We start from the raw sequence: 18,585 nt of genomic DNA, 5'->3' as shown, positions 1-18,585 counted from the left end.
GCAAAACAATAAGCTTCTTTTCTTAATTAAAACAGAGCTAAAAATAGAGAAGACATTTAATAGAAATACAAACTTTAAATTTTATTTGAAAATTAGTAGTGTGCATTTCCACAAAGTCCTTTTCCTCTTCTGAATTCCAGAGAAATCTTCCATATTTTAAACACTTGAGAAATGTCAGAAGTGAAATGATCATTTAATTAAAAATGAAAAACATTAATTCATATATTTAAAGGAGAACTTGGTCCACATAATTGCAATATTTAAACTAGCAATTCAGAATTCCAAGATCTTGTAATTTTCTATTCCACTCCATGATGGAATTAACATTTTTATTCCATTATTTTTCTGAAAAAAAAATCTAAGGAAGTGCTTTTGTAATATTTCTACAAGCTGTTATGCAATTACACAAGAACACACATCAAATCATGTTTAAACTATTCCAAGAATCAAATCCTCCTTTAAAAAGAAAGTCTATAGTCTACGATTTAACAATTAAATACAATGCAGAAACCCAGTGCTTCATTGATAAATTTTTCTACAATTCTCATCTCTATTTTAAGTATGGAAAAACAGTATTGTTTAAAATTAGCAAATATATAAATTTGGTCCCCAAAAATCTTGTAGTGAGTATAAAAGAGAAATACTCATTGCAAATGGATCTTATTCATAGCATAAAACTATAAAAACTATATTATTTAGGAAAAATATGTAAAAAAATTATCTATTTTTATGTTTACACCCTGTTCCAACATCCCATAGTGTAGCTTACAGAGAGAACTTAGTGTTATGCTTAGCGTAAGTAGTTTGTGAAAACTACTTACATACTATTTTCAGTAAGTTGCAACAAATGAAATTCAAAAATCAGCATATAACTACAGTAAATTTTGAATTAAAAATGGACCACTGGGAAAACAAGATTTTAAAGAAAACAATTCAATAAATTTGAAATACAGGCTTTGTTTTTTTAAATAAATTTAACATTGCTGTTTTCTTAAACTTAATTTTTCACTATACAACATTAGTGGCAACAGATAAAGTGTCACACTGAACTTGATGGCAGGATTTTCTATTGTCCATATATCAGATTAAACCCAATATTTATAGTTTAAGTCAACTGCAAGAGTTGACTAATATTTGAATGAATACCCTTTTCCACCTCCCCCAACGTGACATCCCACTTTCCACAAACATAAGTTTCAATGGATATTTCAGGGATATGGTGTTTTTACATATCAGTCATAAAAGCACGCACAGTATTTAAGGCAGAAAGTTAAATTATTGTCTATTAGTACAGGCAGAGTCAACTAGATAAAAAATATTGAAAACATTATTTCATTTTAATGGAACATGTAGTGGGGAGGGAATACAGAAATTAAAGTAAATAACCTACCATGTTAAACTGTTGCACTTTACCTCCCTAATTGTACAATTATATACAATTTTGTTGCACTTCTTCAAGTTGAAGTAAGTCTGTGCTAAAATAAAACCAGATCATTTTAACAGCTTGATTCTACAGCAGCTACCACTCTGCCACTCTTGCGAACTTCTCTTTCCTTCTTTTGACCTTTTTCTTTCTGTTTTTCCAGTTTTTCTTGTGTTTTTTTAATATCCTTAATTTTCTTCTTTATTGTGGATCGGTCGTTTTGGCTGGAAACCCCCAGAGCCTTTAAGAGAAATTATGTTTAGTTACTCTGGTTTCAAGAAAGTATTACAGAAGCTGCAAGAAATTGTACAGGTCTTTTCTATAGATTTACTCCCTTTATCTCAGATGTAGACCATTTACAATTTTTAACTGTAATGTGAGATGGTCACCTTGCTGATAAATGGGGTGGGGGAGGTGGGTAGCCTAGGTTTTGTATTGTTGTTTTGAATAAGAAGTTTCATGTGGCACTTAAAAGAAAGTGGAGCATCTGAGATTTTCTAATGAGTGATAAAATCAAATTAAACTGTTTTAAATTAATCTTCTAATGGCTCCCTTGATGCAGCTGCACTTTACATACATGAACTGCTGTTACTGTATTCCTACTCCTTTTACAGAGAATGTTGCTGAACTCAGATCAATCACCTGCGATATTTAATAGCTTGAGAAAATTACCTATGAAAACACCTTGCAGGACTCTAACAACTATCTTTTAACACAAAGTCACATACAATTCTTGGCAGTTCAGTGAACTGAATGAAACAAAGCTAATGGGTGAAAAAGCCCCTCCTTCCCCTCAGCAACAGTAATACCTTTCAAATGCCAAAATCCAACTTGAAAAATTTGTTTCAAGACACATTAAGGAAAAGTGGGTTTGTGCTTTTTTTTTTAATCACTTCATCTAGAAGCAAAAAGGGGCAGGCTCAAAGATCCTAAATTCCCAAATTTTTTTTTTTTTTTTTTTTTTTTTAAAAGGGACTGCAGGGTGATTTTACATTGGAAATTCAGGTTCTGTTTGCCCACGGAGACATTATCATGAATGAAGTTGAAAAGACAACACTGAGACAGTGAGATCTAAGTAACTGAGAAGGGATTTTTAGTTGCTGTTTAAAATCTGATTTTTTATAACATCTATTTTACTTCAGAGATTAGCAATTTGAATTAACATTTGTGAGTTCCTTCCTGCCTCCTCCCCTGCCAGCACTGACCCTAGTCTCCCACAATCCCTTCACTGCCACAGTGAGCCCATTCCAACCTCTTCTACTGCATTATTCCATTCTCATTCCCTTCCTAAACCTTTTCCTAGATTCTCGTTGTCCCCTGACTCCTTCCTCTCACAATGCAAGCCCACCCTGGTCTCTTCTATCCTCAAAAAAACCACAACACACATCCCACAACATTGTTTGTCTCTCCAACTGTTTCACCATCTCTCTCCTCCCCAGTCACCTCAACTTTTCAAATACGCAGTCTAACACTGATGTAGTTAATCCCTCTCCATCAGTGCTTTATTTCAACCCTTGCAGTTTCTCTTTTCTCTACTCTACTGAAATGATTGCAAGGTCTACCAGTCTCACCCCCCCCACCCCCTCCCCGAGTGAACACAGCCACATGTAAGGGGGCCAAAGCCATGGCGGGGGCCAGGCGTGATTCCACTCCTGGCCCTGGCCCTGCCCCTCCCCCAGCCTTGGCCCCAGGCTGGGAACAGAACTGTGCTGAGGTTGGGGATGGGAGCAGGCACAGGGATGAGTGCCACTGGGGACGGGACCGGAGCAGAACTGGGGGCAGGAAGGGGCTGGCCAGCGCTTCCTCCCCAGAGCTGTGGCCCTGCTCCCAGCCCCGGGTGATGGTGGTGGTGCGGACAGGGATAAGGGGAGGGGGCACAACCCTCAAAAGCTTGGGAACCACTGCTTTAAAGCTTTAAATGTAATTGGGAACTGATTATCTGAGATTGCTTCTCACCTTGGTGCCACATTTTTCCCATAGGTCTGTCATCACCTTGGATCTGTTAACCTCCAGGTAATATTGTAAGGGCCAGCTTTCTGCCCAGACATTTAGGAAGGGAATATTATTTACTTATTAGAAGCCATTTGTTTGTGATGGAAAAGGACTCTACTTATTATACTGAATATTAACAGGGCATTGTCTATCTCAGTTATTGTAAGCATTGTAAGAACACAGGGTAATGTCTTAATAGAAAGTAGCTTTATAAATCAAAAGGATGAAATCAAAATAAAGAAGGGCTGAAACCAGTACTCAATGAAGTCAGTGGCCAGACTCCTATTGATTTCAGTGAGTATTGGATCAGGCCCTAAATCACCACACACATTTTTCAAAGTAATTTTGAAAAATCATTTGCCTCACTGAGAACGGAGGTGTCATATATAAGGTATTGTAGACTTGTGATAGCAGTACAATCAGACTTTTGAACAAGGGTTGATTGTTCATTCATGCCATGTATTAATCCAATATTAGGATAATATAAAGAGGAATCCTGTCAGCTTAATAGTTTTTTTTTAAAATAGGTTTCTTTGACTGTTACTTAAACCATAATAGAGCGTTATAATGGAATCTACAAACTAAATAATCTTTCTTTAAACACTACTTTGCTTGTTTACTTTTTGCATTTCTCTCAAGTAGGAAAGAAAAAATAAACTAGACAATTCACTTCTCTATAGACTGTTTCTTTTTAATTTCACTTCCAGGTTCTTATGCTTTAGCACAGCATTCAGTGTAAACAAGCACTGCAGTCCCTTTAAAAAAATTCCAGTGGACTTCTAAATAAATTCATGGAAGCATTTCTATGTGTTTGCAAAAGCATGTTTATAACTTAAATTTTGAATAAAACTGGCCCTTACAAGGTACTTTTTAGGCAACTAAAATGAATATATTTTTAAAGGTAGGTGTAGTAAAATTGAAAACATCTTCCATAATTTTTACCTGCAACTGTTTATACATTTCATCTTCCTTAATTATACTTTTATATTAAGTTGGACAGTAATATTTGTGAGTAGAGTGCATTTCAATTTTTGATCAGCAGATGGCAACATCTGATTTCAGTTCCCAAACAGCAGTATTATTTTATATCTGGAGAACTCCAGTGCAATACTGTGACTGTTTGAAGCACCAACATGCCACACTTCCCATAGTTATCTGTTAAGATACCAAATACTGTTTTCCCTGTTGTCCAAGGAAACATTTCTATGTTAATTTATAGGAAATTTAGAGTTGCAAATCCATTCCAAGAGACAGATGTATTTAAATGGCAGTTAAAGGTTCATAAAACTACATTTTTTCTTCAGAAAAAGATATTCTAATTCCGCTATTAGTCACTAGATTTTGGTTTCGCACTTTACTGAACTGTGTCAGAGAAAACCTCCTTTTAGAATAACACCCTGCCAATCCAAAAAGTAGTCTAATAATATGAATGAACAAAGAAGAGCTGGAATGGACATGCAGCATGCAAATATCAGAGGCAAGATGACCGCCTCAAGGCTGCAGCTGGTTGTCTCTCTTGGGTTTTTTAAAAACCCAGCTATGTATCAAGAAAACATGGAAGGAAAGGCTTCTATCTTACAAAAAATGTTCATCAATGCCTGAATAGGAAAAGGATAAGTATCTATATTTAAAAGAAGTTTATATGAACTGGCAATCAAACTTCTAACATTTATAAATTACAAATACACACAGGGGCATGTGCTTACCTTTAGCTTATCACTGTCAAGCAGCATTAATTGCTGTCCATCTATATTCTTGGCGGTAAACTCTGCAATATATTGCTCCATGTTCATCCCCATCAACCAATGGCATACCTGTTGGGTTGTCCACTCTGAAATTGGTCTACTATGCCACTGATTTTGTTTTCCTGTTGCTGCACATTCATCATCTAGTGCCTAACCAACCAAGAAAGTGACAGTGAATAGTTTAAAATGAAACATTTTTCCCACTTAACTATACATCAAATTTCAGTTACCAACTGAGTTTGGGTAACAAAGTGCATATTTTAATACTAACAATTCTATCACACAAAATCAATTCACACAGTTCTGAACTTGAAAGTTAAGTATCTTAATGAAAATATTTTGATCTAAATTTAAGTAACTGGATTTTAAAAGTTTTAAAAATTGTATTTTTCCTCTACAAAACTTAACATTTTTTTAAGGTCTTACAGGGCCTCATAACATGTAGTCACAGTTAATTTTTTTTTTAAATTCAAGACAAATAAAAGCATCACAGTAGCCAAGATGACAAAATTCATTACAAAAGTAAGGAAGAAAATCTGCAAGGCATTTTAGTTCTGTCTGAGTAGTTTATTTCTAATGAAAGTCTAAAACTGTCGCTAGATGCCAGCTGGTAGCCTCAGCTGCTAGGACTGGACTACAGTTCCAGCTGCCCCCAACAGAGGCTACTGCAGAGCTTGCTAGCGCCTACAAAGAGGCTACTCCCTGCCTGTGAAAAGTCTGAATGGTGTGGCCCATGTGAGCAGGTGGAGCAGCAGCTACCTGCTCCTTTCATTTTCTCACACAGGAGAAGGGGAGACAAAGGTGAATTAAATGTAGAGCTGAAGGGCAGGGACCCACGAGAATGTGCCTCCCTCCTGTCCAGACAACTGCAGGGTGTACTGGACCATGGACAGGGAAGATGTGTCGAGAAGGGTCTTTCCCATTACTGAATAGTGAAAGGAAAGACAGCTCCCGCCTACTGTGCATTTGTTGTACTTTTCAGATCGATCACAGCCCTTCTACTTTACCACTTGTATTCTTGCCATGTATAGGATTTTCAGTTGTTTGTGTTCTCTTAACCGAAGGAAAGACAACTATTTTTTCCTTAGCTTAGGGAGGGTCACTATGTCAAAGTTTGAGAACGCTTCTCTTGCTTTTACTGGAAACAATGAGGTCTTTGTCTATTCAGGACAAAAGAGTTTGTGCCTGCCTCTACCCTAATTGATATACACAAGAGAGACCTCACAATTGTTACAAAATAGCTCGGTGAGGAAACAATCTTCTAAGCAATGTTGTCTGAAGTACTTTATTTAATGCCTGTATCTGGATAGAGACAGCGTGAAGTTTTCTACCTAAGAGCTTGGCTACACTGGAGAGTTGCAGCGCTGGTGGTGGGTTTACAGCGCTGCAAGTTACTCACCGTCCATACTTGCAAGGCACATACAGCGCTGCATCTCCCTGGCTGCAGCGCTGGCTGTACTCCTGCTCTGCCTCGGGTATAACTATTGCAGCGCTGGTGATGCAGTGCTGCTCCGCCAGCGTGGCCACCAAAAGCGCTGTTATTGGCCTCCAGAGGTATTTAGAGGTATCCCAGAATGCCTGTTCAGCCACTCTGCTCATCAGTTCGAACTCTACTGCTCTGGCCTTAGGTGACCCGCCCTTTAAATGCCCCGGGAATTTTAAAAATCCCCTTCCTGTTTGCTCAGCCAGGTGTGGAGTGCAATCAGTGAATCTTTCCAGGTGACCATGCCTCCACGCACCAAACGAACCCCAGCATGGAGCACTGGCGAGTTGCTGGACCTCATCAGTGTTTGGGGGGAGGAAGCTGTGCAGTCCCAGCTGCGCTCCAGCCGTAGGAATTATGATACCTTTGGCCAGGTATCAAAGGCCATGCTGGAAAGGGGCCATGACCGGGACGCGCTGCAGTGCAGGGTTAAAGTGAAGGAGCTGTGGAGTGCCTATTGCAAAGCCCGCGAGGGAAACCGCTGCTCCGGCGCTGCCCCCACGACCTGCCGTTTTTACAAGGAGCTGGATGCGATACGTGGGGGTGACCCCACTGCCAATCCGACGACCACAATGGACACTTCAGAGCAGGGTGGGGCGTGCAGGAGGAGGAGGGGGAGGAAACCGAGAGTGAGGGTACTGGGGGGGAGGGGGAGACACCCCAGAGTCCCAGGAGGCATGCAGCCAGGAGCTCTTCTCAAGCCAGGAGGAAGGTAGCCAGTCCCAGCAGCCGGTACTTGGTGAAGGAGAAGCAGAAGAGCGGGTTACCGGTAAGCGGCTTTTATTTTCAGGATGGAAATGTTTCGGGAGAGGAGAGGGGGTTAGGGCTGCATGCATGCATGCCTAGATGTGGAATAGCCCCCCAATGATGTGGTCTACCACCTCGCGGTAATCGGCCTCAGTAATCTCTTCAAAAGTTTCAGCCAGAGCGTGGGCAATGCACTTGCGCAAGTTTATAGGGAGAGCCACTGTGGTCCTTGTCCCAGTCAGGCTAACATGTCCACGCCACTGTGTCGTGAGGGGTCGGGGGACCATTGCTGCACACAGGCAAGCTGCATAGGGGCCAGGGCGGAATCCGCATTGCTGTAGAAGAGCCTCCCGCTCTTCCCAGGTGACTCGCAGCAGCTAGATATCTTCCAGGATTAACTCCTGTGGAAAATGTTGGGAGAGTGTTCAGTGTAGATGCCCCCTGTAGCTGTTTGCTGTCCCCAATGCACAGAAACCCCTGCACAGCCCTGAAACAATCAGTCCCCCTTACTCACTATTTCGTGGCTCCTGTGGGTTATGCACGCTCTGTTTGGTATGGGAAAAGTATGCTAAAGTGAAGACTGTAAACTCCTTCACTGTGTGGGAATAACTGTCTGGATGAGATTATAAACAATGCTGCCTCTGTTAACTGTTGCCATTTTTGCCTTTCGAAAAGTGTCCTTGACTACTGGACTGCCTGTATCATCGACTGCTCAGAGGCTACAAAACCTCAGGAAGAAGCCGCAAAAAAGCAAAGACGACATGCTGAAAGCAGTTATGGATCAGTCTGCCAGAGAGAGTAAGAAAGTGCAGGACTGGAGGGAAAGGGAAAGCAGGATCCACCAGAGAAATGCAGCGGCTAAGAAAAGCACAAAGCAGCTGATAAGCATCCTGGCGCACCAAGCGGACTCTATCGAGTCACTCGTAGCCATGCAGGCAGAGCACTACCGTGCCAGCCCCCCCCGGGTCCCAAAGCTCTTTCCCTTGTGCCCCAATGTCAGCTCCAAACCCCCTTCCCCAGCATCCAGGTTCTTACCACCACCAGTTGTCCCCAACACCTGTACGTTCACCAACCAGCCCTGAGAACTACGACCCTTACCCTATGCACTCAACCCCCATCACCATGCAGTATTTTCATCCCGAAGTGCAGCACTCATTGCACAGCACTCCAGACAGGACATATTCAAACCTGTGACTGTACAGTCCACCCGTCCACCCCCCTGCCCTTTTAGGTTCCCAAAATGTTGTGTGTCTGTCAATAACGTTATTTTCTTTTCAATAAATGAATTATTGGCTTTGAAAACAATCTTTATTATTGCAGAAATTGAAAGATTCCGTAGCCCAGGAAATAAACAGGCACTGCAAATCATTTTAGGAAAAACAGATTCCTACTAACATTGTAACCACTGCACTTCACTCCTGTGCAAGGCAACAAACATTACTGTTGGCTTTCAGCCTCAAATTCCTCCCTCAAGGCATCCCTAATCCTTGTAGCCCTTTGCTGGGCCTCTCTGGTAGCCCTGCTCTCTGGCTGTGCAAATTCAGCCTCCAGGCGTTGAACCTCGGCGGTCCATGCCTGACTGAATGTTTCACCCTTCCCTTCACAAATATTATGGAGGGTACAGCATGTGGATATAACCGCAGGGACGCTGCTTTCCCCCAAGTCTAGCTTCCCAGACAGAGATCGCCAGCGCCCCTTTAAACGGCCAAAAGCACACTCCACAGTCATTCGGCACCGGCTCAGCCTGTAGTTGAACCGGTCCTTGCTCCTGTCAAGCTTCCCTGTATACGGTTTCATGAGCCGAGGCATTAACGGGTAAGCGGGGTCTCCAAGGATCACAATGGGCATTTCGACGTCCCCTACTGTGATCTTCCGGTCTGGGAAAAAAAGTCCCAGCCTGCATCTTCCTGAACAGGCCACTATTCTGAAAGATGCGTGCATCATGCACCTTTCCAGGCCAGCCTGTGTAAATGTCAATGAAACGCCCACGGTGATCCACAAGCGCCTGGAGAACCATAGAGAAATACCCCTTCCGATTAACGTACTCGTATGCTAGGTGGGGTGGTGCCACAATAGGAATATGCGTCCCATCTATCGCCCCTCCACAGTTAGGGAAACCCATTTGTGCAAAGCCATCCACAATGTCCTGCACGTTCCCCAGAGTCACGGTTCTTCTTAGCTGGATGCGATTAATGGCCCTGCAAACTTGCATCAACATGATTCCAACGGTCGACTTTCCCACTCCAAACTGGTTCCCGACCGATCGGTAGCTGTCTGGAGTTGCCAGCTCCCAGACTGCAATAGCCACTCGCTTCTCCACTGGCAAGGCAGCTCTCAATCTCGTGTCCTTGCGCCGCAGGGTGGGGGCAAGCTCAGCACACAGTCCCATGAAAGTGGCTTTTCTCATCCGAAAGTTCTGCAGCCACTGCTCATCATCCCAGACTTCTATGACGATGTGATCCCACTACTCAGTGCTTGTTTCCCGAGCCCAAAAGCGGCGTTCCATGGTGCTGAGGATTTCCGTGAATGCCACAAGCAATTTAGTGTCATACGCGTCAGGCGACTCGATATCATCATCGTCGGACTCCTCACTGTCACTTTGGAGCTGAAGGAATAGCTCAACTGCCAAACGTGATGTGCTGGCGAGACTCATCAGCATATTCCTCAGCAGTTCAGGCTCCATTTCCCACAGAAATCGCGCTGCACAGAAACCGTTGGGAGAGTCACAATGGCGCCAAACGTGGACGGAAAAACAGTGACTGCTGGGATGTGAAGCAATGCATCACGGGGCATTGGGACAGGAAGCGGAATGACCCGCACCCTTCCGTCCCCTTCCCACAACCCACGGCGCCAAAATGGGACGAGGTGCTCTGTGGGATAGCTGCCGATAATGCACCACTCCCAACAGCGCTGCAAATGCTGCAAATGTGGCCACACTGCAGCGCTGGTAGCTGTCAGTGTGGCCACACTCCAGCGCTTTCCCTACACAGTTGTACGAAGACAGCTGTAACTCCCAGCGCTGCACGTCTGCAAGTGTAGCCAAGCCCTAAGACATCAGGCAGTAGATTCCTGAAGTACAGAGAGAAAATCCACTGTACAAACTGCTAATGGGAATGGAAGAGAATTTAAAAAAAAAAGTTTTGAAAACAATGTACTTTTGAAAAAGTACCAGAGTTCAGAATTCCTTGATCTGATGCAGTAATGCAAAATATATATATTAGTAGGACAAGAGCTCCAGATGTCTGTGGCACCAAGAGACTCAGAATATATATATATTTTTAAACTGCAGATCAGGTTCATGGGGATTAAAACTCTGATTACAGTAAAGGCAACTAAAATTATCTGACAATTTACACTTTAAGATCTGTGAACTGAATGGATTATTCAAACAAAGACATTTTCATATTTGATTGTGAGTAACGAACAATGAGTACAAACGTTTAAACCGAACAGCTATTGGGAATCCTAATTTTTGTGAACACAGCTTGAGCAGAGTGTGAACAAGTCTACTTGACACCTATTTTCCAGGACAATCTTGAATGTGTTTATCTAGGGGGAACAACCATCAGCTCAAAGAACAGGGCTTGTTATACTACTCATTGCAAGTCTTATATAAGCCAAAAGCAACATTACTTTTAATCTCCATGCCATACTAGCAGCTGCTAGAGATACTCAGAAGTTTTAATTTGTACTTTCAACTGTTCAAGTTTGACCACGGTGTGAGGTTAATGGACAATCCTGTTGTGGTCTCCTCAATAGAATATATATGTTGTCAAAGCTAAAAATTAAGTAAAATATTATCCAAATATATTTAAAGTTATATAAAGTACATGAAATCTGGAGTTAAAATTTACTTTACTTATCAGATTTATATTTTGTTTCTTTAATCTACGGTGCCTGTATTACAATTGTATTGTTGCCAATCCAGGACATCAATACTTAAGAGGATGTATTCCAGTTACATAAACAGGGCCAGATTCTCTAATACACTAAGTTTCCACTTGATACAACAGGAGAAATCAGGTCCCTCAGGGAGTCTGTTATAGTTATCTGGCTCTCAGGGAGGATCTGTGCTGCTGGCCCTCAAGCTGCGCTAATTTACTCCTGCTAGCAACACTCCAAGGCGCTGTGACCCAGTCATATCCTCAGATACTCCTTCCTGACCCAGACCCTCCTACATTAGAGTCGCATTGCAAAAGCCAGGTACACTGATTATGCCAGCTGAGAGCTCCCCCACATGAAGGGAATTCTCAGCTGGCCAGATCCAGCTGCTTTCCAGCCCCTTTGCATCTCTAGAATACCAGAAGAGGCCAGACTCTGGCTCATACTTTTTTCCTTTACTCCTATAAAAATGACATGTTAACGTTACAGTATTATATCGCTTACTGATTTGCTTATTACATACAACAATTTGTAAAATCATCTTATTTATCCTCAAGACTTATTTTTTTTTATTCCTCCAAAACTCTTTGCCCTTTGTGCTGACAGGTCTTTCACTCTCCGCCAGCTAAGATTGACAAATTGAGTCAGAAATTATAGACTCAGGCTGGTCTACACTAGAAAATTAGCTTGGCATAACTGCATTGCTCAGGGGTGTGAAAAATCCACACCCCAAGCGGTGTAGTTATGCTGACCTAAGTCCCCATGCAGACAGATTTATAGGGTTCTTTGAACATGTATTAGCTATATATCAGAGGAAGTAGGGTCAAAAACTCAGCCTTTGCACTAAAACAATCTAAAACACACCCCCACTCCCAAAAAAGGGCAGAGATTTCTGACCCTACACACATTTTTTCCCCCATTGCCACACAGGGAAAGCAAGGGGGAGGACAGAATTAAAAAAATAGGTAAAACTTCTTTAGAGAAAGTTGAGGGGCTGGTGAAACAGAATGCTAGCCTTTTGTAATTTAAGAGAGCTTATAATACAACAATGAATGTGATTAAAAGAACCAAACTTGTGTGGGAAGGCTTAAAGAATGGGGAAAAAGATTAGTCACTGCATCCTGTAATTAGTTCTTTGAGATGTGTCCCCCATGGGGGCTCTACTTCAGGTATGCATGCATCCCACATGCCTTTGATCCGAGATTTTCATTAGCAGTGTCTCTTCAGTCCACGCATGCAGTGTTGATATCCTAGTGCCCTGCACCAAGGCTATATCAGGGAAGAGGTTTCCCACACCTTTAATGAATCTTACAGTTGTTGTAGAGTGAGTGAAGAGCAAGAACCCTCAATTGTGGAAAGAAAAGTTGTTACGGTAGCCAAATGAACCTTAAGAGAACTAACTGACAATCCCATTTTCTTTAATCGCAACAGATAATCCAGAACATGCAGAAGCTAGGTGGATTCAGGAACAACTTTCCAGAGTTCACACCAGTGACTAAATCCCCACTTTTGAAGGTAAGCATTTCTCGTTGAATCTTTCCTACAATTTAGAAATATCTGCTGTAACTCTGCAGAACAAGCCAACTAATTCCTGCAAAAGGAGGAGGCGGAGAATTTTCAGATTACGATGCAGCAGTCAATTGGCGTCCTGGGAGAGAAGCTGAGGAACGAGTGGAAGATTTATTGTTGGACAAAGAGCTAGGTGAAACAGGCAAAGAAACTATGTCTATCTCGACCACGTCAGGACTATTAGGACAACTCTGGCCTTGTCCTGTTAGATTTTGTTCACCATTCTGACATGAAAGCTGCCAGGGGAAATGCATAAAAAAGAGTTGCTTCATTCTAAGGAGGAGGAAGGCACCTAACACCTCCACCCCTTAACAGAACAGATGACAAATCCTGTTTGTAGCAGTGGTGAAGAGCTTCACCTCTGGGAATCCCCAAGTTTGAATTATACTGACAAGAATCTGGGAGTCCAATTCCCATTTGCAGTACTGAGGAATAAAACCTGCTGGGAACATTGGCATTCACATTTTGCCTGCCCAGGAGATACACTGCTGAAAATCTTATGTGATTTTTTTTTAAATGCACTAGTTCCATAACCTTATTGCTCTGGCACAGAGGGAAAGGGATCTCACTCCTCCATGCCAACTGATATGAAACATGCAGGCCACATTGTCTGTCATGAATCTGTCTGATGAGAGGCAGAAAATGGAGGCAGGCATTTCTGACTGCTCTGAGCTCCAACAGGTTGATGTGGAGGATAGTTTATTGGGGTGACGCTCTGCCCTGTATCATGAGAGCATCAAGATGTTATTCCTAGCCTAACAGATGCATCTGTGGCTAGTTACCCTTAGCATAAGCTAAAGGAAGGGAACTTCCTTTCCCTACACTGCAATGGTCTTTCCACCAATCTAGGGAGTGCTTCACCTGTTGGAAGAACTGACACACGTTTGTCCAGGCTATGTCTCTTTGGTAAGCAAACTGATCTGAGCCATCCTGGAAACAATGAAAGAGTAATCTCACATATTCTGTCAAAGGTGCAAGCCACCATGTGATCTAGAAGTTGAAGACAGTTTCTGACAGGGGGTCCTCCTACAGCTTGCTTCTTGGCAGCGACCGGGGAATGGGAGCAGTGCCGTGTCGGGTGTTTTGGGGGCCCAGAAGATCGCCGGTCCTGAGATGAGCATGGGATCTTCTGCGGTGCCGAAGATGGTACCGCTGGAGGAGCGCTCCGCACTGAGATACTCGGGCCCGTGTCTTGAGAGGGCCGCAGGGCCAACTCCATGAGGAGTTGCCTAAGACGAATCTCCCTCTCCTTATGCATCCGAGCTTTGAATGCTTTACAAATTCTGCACTTGTCCGCTTGATGACCCTCCCCCAGACACCTGAGACAGGAATCGTGGGGGTCGCCCGTAACCATGGGCCTGTTGCAAGACTTGAAGCCCTGAGATGGCATGCCCCAGGGCCCTACAGGGCAGTCATTGACGAGACTGCGCTCAACAACTAAACTACACTTTATACTATAGAAAAAACAATTAAAACTTAACACTAACTACTAACAATGAACCAACAATGAAGATAAGAGAATGCTAGAGCACTTGATAAGGCAAGAGACCACTGTTCCAACCACCGTCACAGGCGGTAAGAAGGAACTGAAGGGGGATGGGTTGGCCTGGCAGGGGCTTATATGGATCACCATTTCGGCGCTACCTCAGGGGGTGCTAGGAAAAAAAAGTTTCTGACATCCGCGCGCACACCTAACTGGAATTGATATGAGCAATCACTCGAAGAAGAAATCCTTTACCATATTCAGGAATTCTCTGGGGAAATCAGACAACTATAGCCAAGATGCCCTGTGCATCATCACTGCTGTGGAAATGGAGCAGGCTACAGTGTCTGCATCATCCAGAGCTGCCTGGAAAATTGTCCTCGCCAGTACCTGTCCCTCAGCAATGGTAGCCTGACATTATTACCTTTGGTCTGGAGGAAGGTGTTGAATGAAAACTGAATTTTGCATAATTTGTGAAGTTATATTTGGCCATCATTTCCTGTAATTCATAATGTGGAATTTAATGGTTGTAGATGAATAAGATTTCCTTCCTAAAAGGTCCAGGCACTTCTGGTCTGTCATGGGGGGAGGGGGGACACTTATACCATTTGTTCACTGGTGTCAACTACCAGAGAGTTGAGTGGAGGGTGGGAAAATAGAAACTCAGAGTCCTTGGTGGGAACATAATACTTTATCAGCTCTCTCAAACATAGGTGTTACTGTGGGCAGCGTTTGCCAAATGGTATTTGCAGGTTCCAGCCCAGCCTCACTGATAGGAAGGACAACCCTGGATGGTGTTGCAGAGTGAACAATATCCAACAGCTTCTGTCATGATTCTTTGATCTCCATGAGAGGTATCTGTAGGGAGTCTTCCATGTGTTTAATGAGGTCTTGAAATCGCTGACAATCATTGGCCATAGGCGGAAGCATCATTACCACCTCTTTGGGTGATGAGGATGAGATGGTAGTCTGAGGGGTGGCTTCTTCATCTGCCCTTGCCTCCTGATCCTCAAACCTTTCCTCTTGAGTGGTGTGATGGGAGAGGAGAAGCTTGAGTCTACACCATCATCTTAATGGGAGAGAGTTGAGGCCTTGGAGAACTGTTGACAATAAGCTATCCAGGGGTCCCAATATGGCCACTGAGCACCATATCCAGGGGCAGGCATCCAGGGTTGTTTCCACCAAGAATGATGAGCTCCCTAGAAATCCTCTGTCTCTTTCATAAAGAGGTTCCTATGTAGGTACACAGGAGAACGTTGGACAGAGATCAGTGATACTGAAGGGAGGTCTCTATCACTCTTCCTCCTCTAATTGGGGAACTCCAACTGAAGAGGGACGTGAGTCAGAGAGGTATATGGGTCTATGACAGAGTGGTTCTCGGTACTGATGGAGACTCTGGTTCCATAAGTCCTTTGGGTACTTAAAGTCTTGCAGTACTGAGCAGAATTGTGGTAACCATTGTGGTACCAAAGGCGTGGTATGCTCATCCCTGCAGGATGGTACTGAGAATTTCAAATGCTTTTGAAGGCATTGACATAGATGGAAACTTCGTCATACTGGGTACTGAAGAACCCAACAGGGGTACTGGAAGAGGGGTTAAGTCCAGTGGTACTGGTTTTAGGTATTTGTTCTGGCCATTTCTGCTAAGCAGTAGTGGGTTCTTCTCAGAGAGACATGCTTACCCTTAGAGATATGTGATTTCCCCCCTTGCCTTTATTGGAGAAGACATTCTCCTCTATTGCAATGACTCTCAAGGTTGAAGAAGCTGTTCACCTGCCCAGAGAACGAGGTCATTCTGAGGTACACTACTTAATAGGAGAGTTAGAGATCCTCTTTTGGGGACTTTCAGAGAAGGTCTCTGAGGCTTTCCCTTTTCTGGGGGAGTACTGCACTAAGCTCAAAGAGTGCAAGATACTCCCCAGAGATTGATGTACTGAGGAGAGGGGAGGGTGTTGTTCTGACCTGGCTCTGAAGTAGGGCAAAATGACTGCTCTACCATCAACAGCCACAGCTTGATTTCCTGGTCTTTTAGAGGCCTGGATTTGAGGGTGAAACAGAAGTTACCCTTCTGCGCAATGTGCAACTTTCCTAGGCAGCAAATGCACTTAGAGTGTTTGTTGTTGATCAGAATGACCTCTACACAAGGCAGCGTTTAAAGCCCAGTGAACTGGGCATAATCCTTTCAGGGACTAGCTCCCTGAAGGAAATAAAACAAATCTTTTAAATAACCAGTTGAACTAACTACAAACTAACAAACCACTAAATAAAAGTAAAATAAATTAAGCTAGACCAGAGTAAGCAAGTAACTGAGATATGCCTAATGCGGATACACTAAGTTCTGTCTCAGACCAAGGCAGCTGAGAAGGAATTGAAGGTAATTCGCCTGCAAGCCTGATACAGCCTTGGTCTGGGGCATGAGGATCTCAACAGAACACTGCTAATGAAAATCTCCAGACAAAGGCTCATGGGGCACATGCATACCTGGCCACTGACCAAAGAAGAATCTAAATTAGTATAAGATAAGATAATACCAAAATACCAGCACTCTCCCCAATTTGACATACTGTTGCTATGACAACTCTGACCTCAGCATACAGTATACTGCCTTAGATTCTGCTCAGTTAAAGCATTTTAAAACATAGCTTCAAGTAAATATTTTTTTCCCTTGCAAATGCTGCATCACAAGAATTTTTTTTTAAAAAACTAACTGGGCCCACAAACAACATACAAGTGCCTCAGCTGATTGCTCCCCAACCAGTCACTAAATGCTAGCCCAGTTTTCCTCTACCTTCACTGAGGAAAATGGCTTAAAGCATGGATGGACTTTTCTTTTTATGAAAACTGAAAAGCAGCAAAAAGAGAGTGTCAGGGTGAGCAAATGCCCTAAAAACAAACACACACAGCTACAGGTATGTTAATTTTTAACACTTAAGGATCCCTAACTAATCCTCTCCTTTTCATAGGCAGAAGTGCTGTCCCTGGCTGTTTGTACATCAACAGGAGCTGTTGCTGGGAAAGCAGCTCCTACTTGCAGAAAAAGATGACTGCCAATTCAAAGAACAGGATCCAAGAAAGTTGTGGAGAGTGAAGACAAGGAAGATCAACTTTCCTCACCCCAAAGAATCTGGATAGTCTTGGGAGTGACTGAGGATAAGACCCCACAGTGCCCAAAGACTGTAAGGGGATGGTGAGACACCAACAACAGATCAAAAGGTTCCCAAGAGGGGAGGAGGGGAGCACCTACATGCTGGGTGATAACCAGTTTACTAGCAAGACACTTGAGAAGCCGGGAAGCTCAATATGCAGGACTGGCTTCACTGCAACTAGCCTGCAGAACTCCCCAGAAGCACTCTTCACTCAGTTCTCTATATTTTTGAGAGTATTCTTGTGTTCTACCCTACCCTCAACTGCAATAGAGGGAGGAGTCATAGAGTTAACTCCTTTCTCCAGCCAACTCATGCACCTTTAGGAGGTGTTTCATCCCCAGCTCGTTCTAGACTTTTAAAGGGCATGGGAGAGGTGTGTACTGGTACTTCCCCCTTTTCCTCTTTTGCAGCAGCTTTTTGAAGCAGAAGTTTGTTCCTCTGAAGGCAGGGGATGCTATTGTGGCTAGTTCACCTCTGGTGATGATATATGAAGCTACCCAAGCAAGGTGGGACTTCTAACCTGTGAAGGAGGTGTTAAGTCCGAGGCCCTAAATGTTCAGACTTAATCTTTAAGAATGACTAAAATTGGCCACTTACTTAACCTGACCCTCACTTATACCAGAACTAATAATAATGAGTGGAAATAAATACTGCTTACTTTTTACCATGTAAAGTCATAATTCAGGAATAATTTTAATCTTTCTGCCATGCATATGCAGCTGTTGAGCAACACTTTTTAAAAAACAACAATTATTGTACAAGTCATAGCATAGTTTATGACAGGTACCAGTTTAACAGCCTCTCACTGACTACCAATTTTTCTGAAGTTGGAGAGCTGCAAGTACAGGTAAAATACCTCATTGAAAAAACTGCTTCATGCACAAAAATGCAGCAAGCTCAGTATTTCCAAGTACAAATTTTCTTGGGACAGGACAAGGATATTTAAGATAATTGCTAAAAAAACCTGCTGTTTAAAGTTAACTTTCATTTGCTGACATACAAAGCTCATACAAATATCAAACGAACAAGTAAAAGACGGTTACTCACCGTAGTAACTGTTGTTCTTCGAGATGTGTTGCTCCTATCCATTCCAGTTAGGTGTGCGCGCTGCGCGT

General features: G+C 42.9%; 2 protein-coding genes across 9 annotated transcripts in view; one reads left to right on the top strand and one right to left on the bottom strand.

Moving 5' to 3' along the window:
• The window catches only part of PDK1 (pyruvate dehydrogenase kinase 1), a 46,580-nt gene extending 29,266 nt beyond the window's left edge, over window positions 1-17,314 (top strand). The window contains exons 12-13 of the transcript XR_005586077.1: window positions 12,704-12,787; window positions 17,288-17,314. The gene's annotated coding sequence lies outside the window, so the exon portion shown is untranslated. The remainder of the gene's footprint in view (window positions 1-12,703; window positions 12,788-17,287) is intronic.
• LOC120374412 (neurabin-1-like) overlaps window positions 1-18,585 on the bottom strand; it is an 84,963-nt gene that overhangs the window by 2,561 nt on the left and 63,817 nt on the right. For 5 of the 8 annotated variants that reach the window (XM_039494053.1, XM_039494052.1, XM_039494054.1 and 2 more), the window contains 2 exons: window positions 5,122-5,310; window positions 1,497-1,664 (listed from right to left, as the gene is read on the bottom strand). In XM_039494053.1, coding sequence (XP_039349987.1) covers window positions 1,497-1,664; window positions 5,122-5,310 — 357 coding nt within the window. Of the gene's footprint in view, window positions 1-79; window positions 1,665-5,121; window positions 5,311-18,585 lie in introns of those variants that run through there. The other 3 variants (XM_039494057.1, XM_039494051.1, XR_005586076.1) reach the window with 2 other exon arrangements.

This window comes from Mauremys reevesii, linkage group 11, assembly GCF_016161935.1.
Source record: "Mauremys reevesii isolate NIE-2019 linkage group 11, ASM1616193v1, whole genome shotgun sequence".
NCBI lineage: Eukaryota > Metazoa > Chordata > Testudines > Geoemydidae > Mauremys > Mauremys reevesii.
Note: the sequence above shows the minus strand (reverse complement) of the source record. Positions and strands in the feature narration are given on the sequence as shown.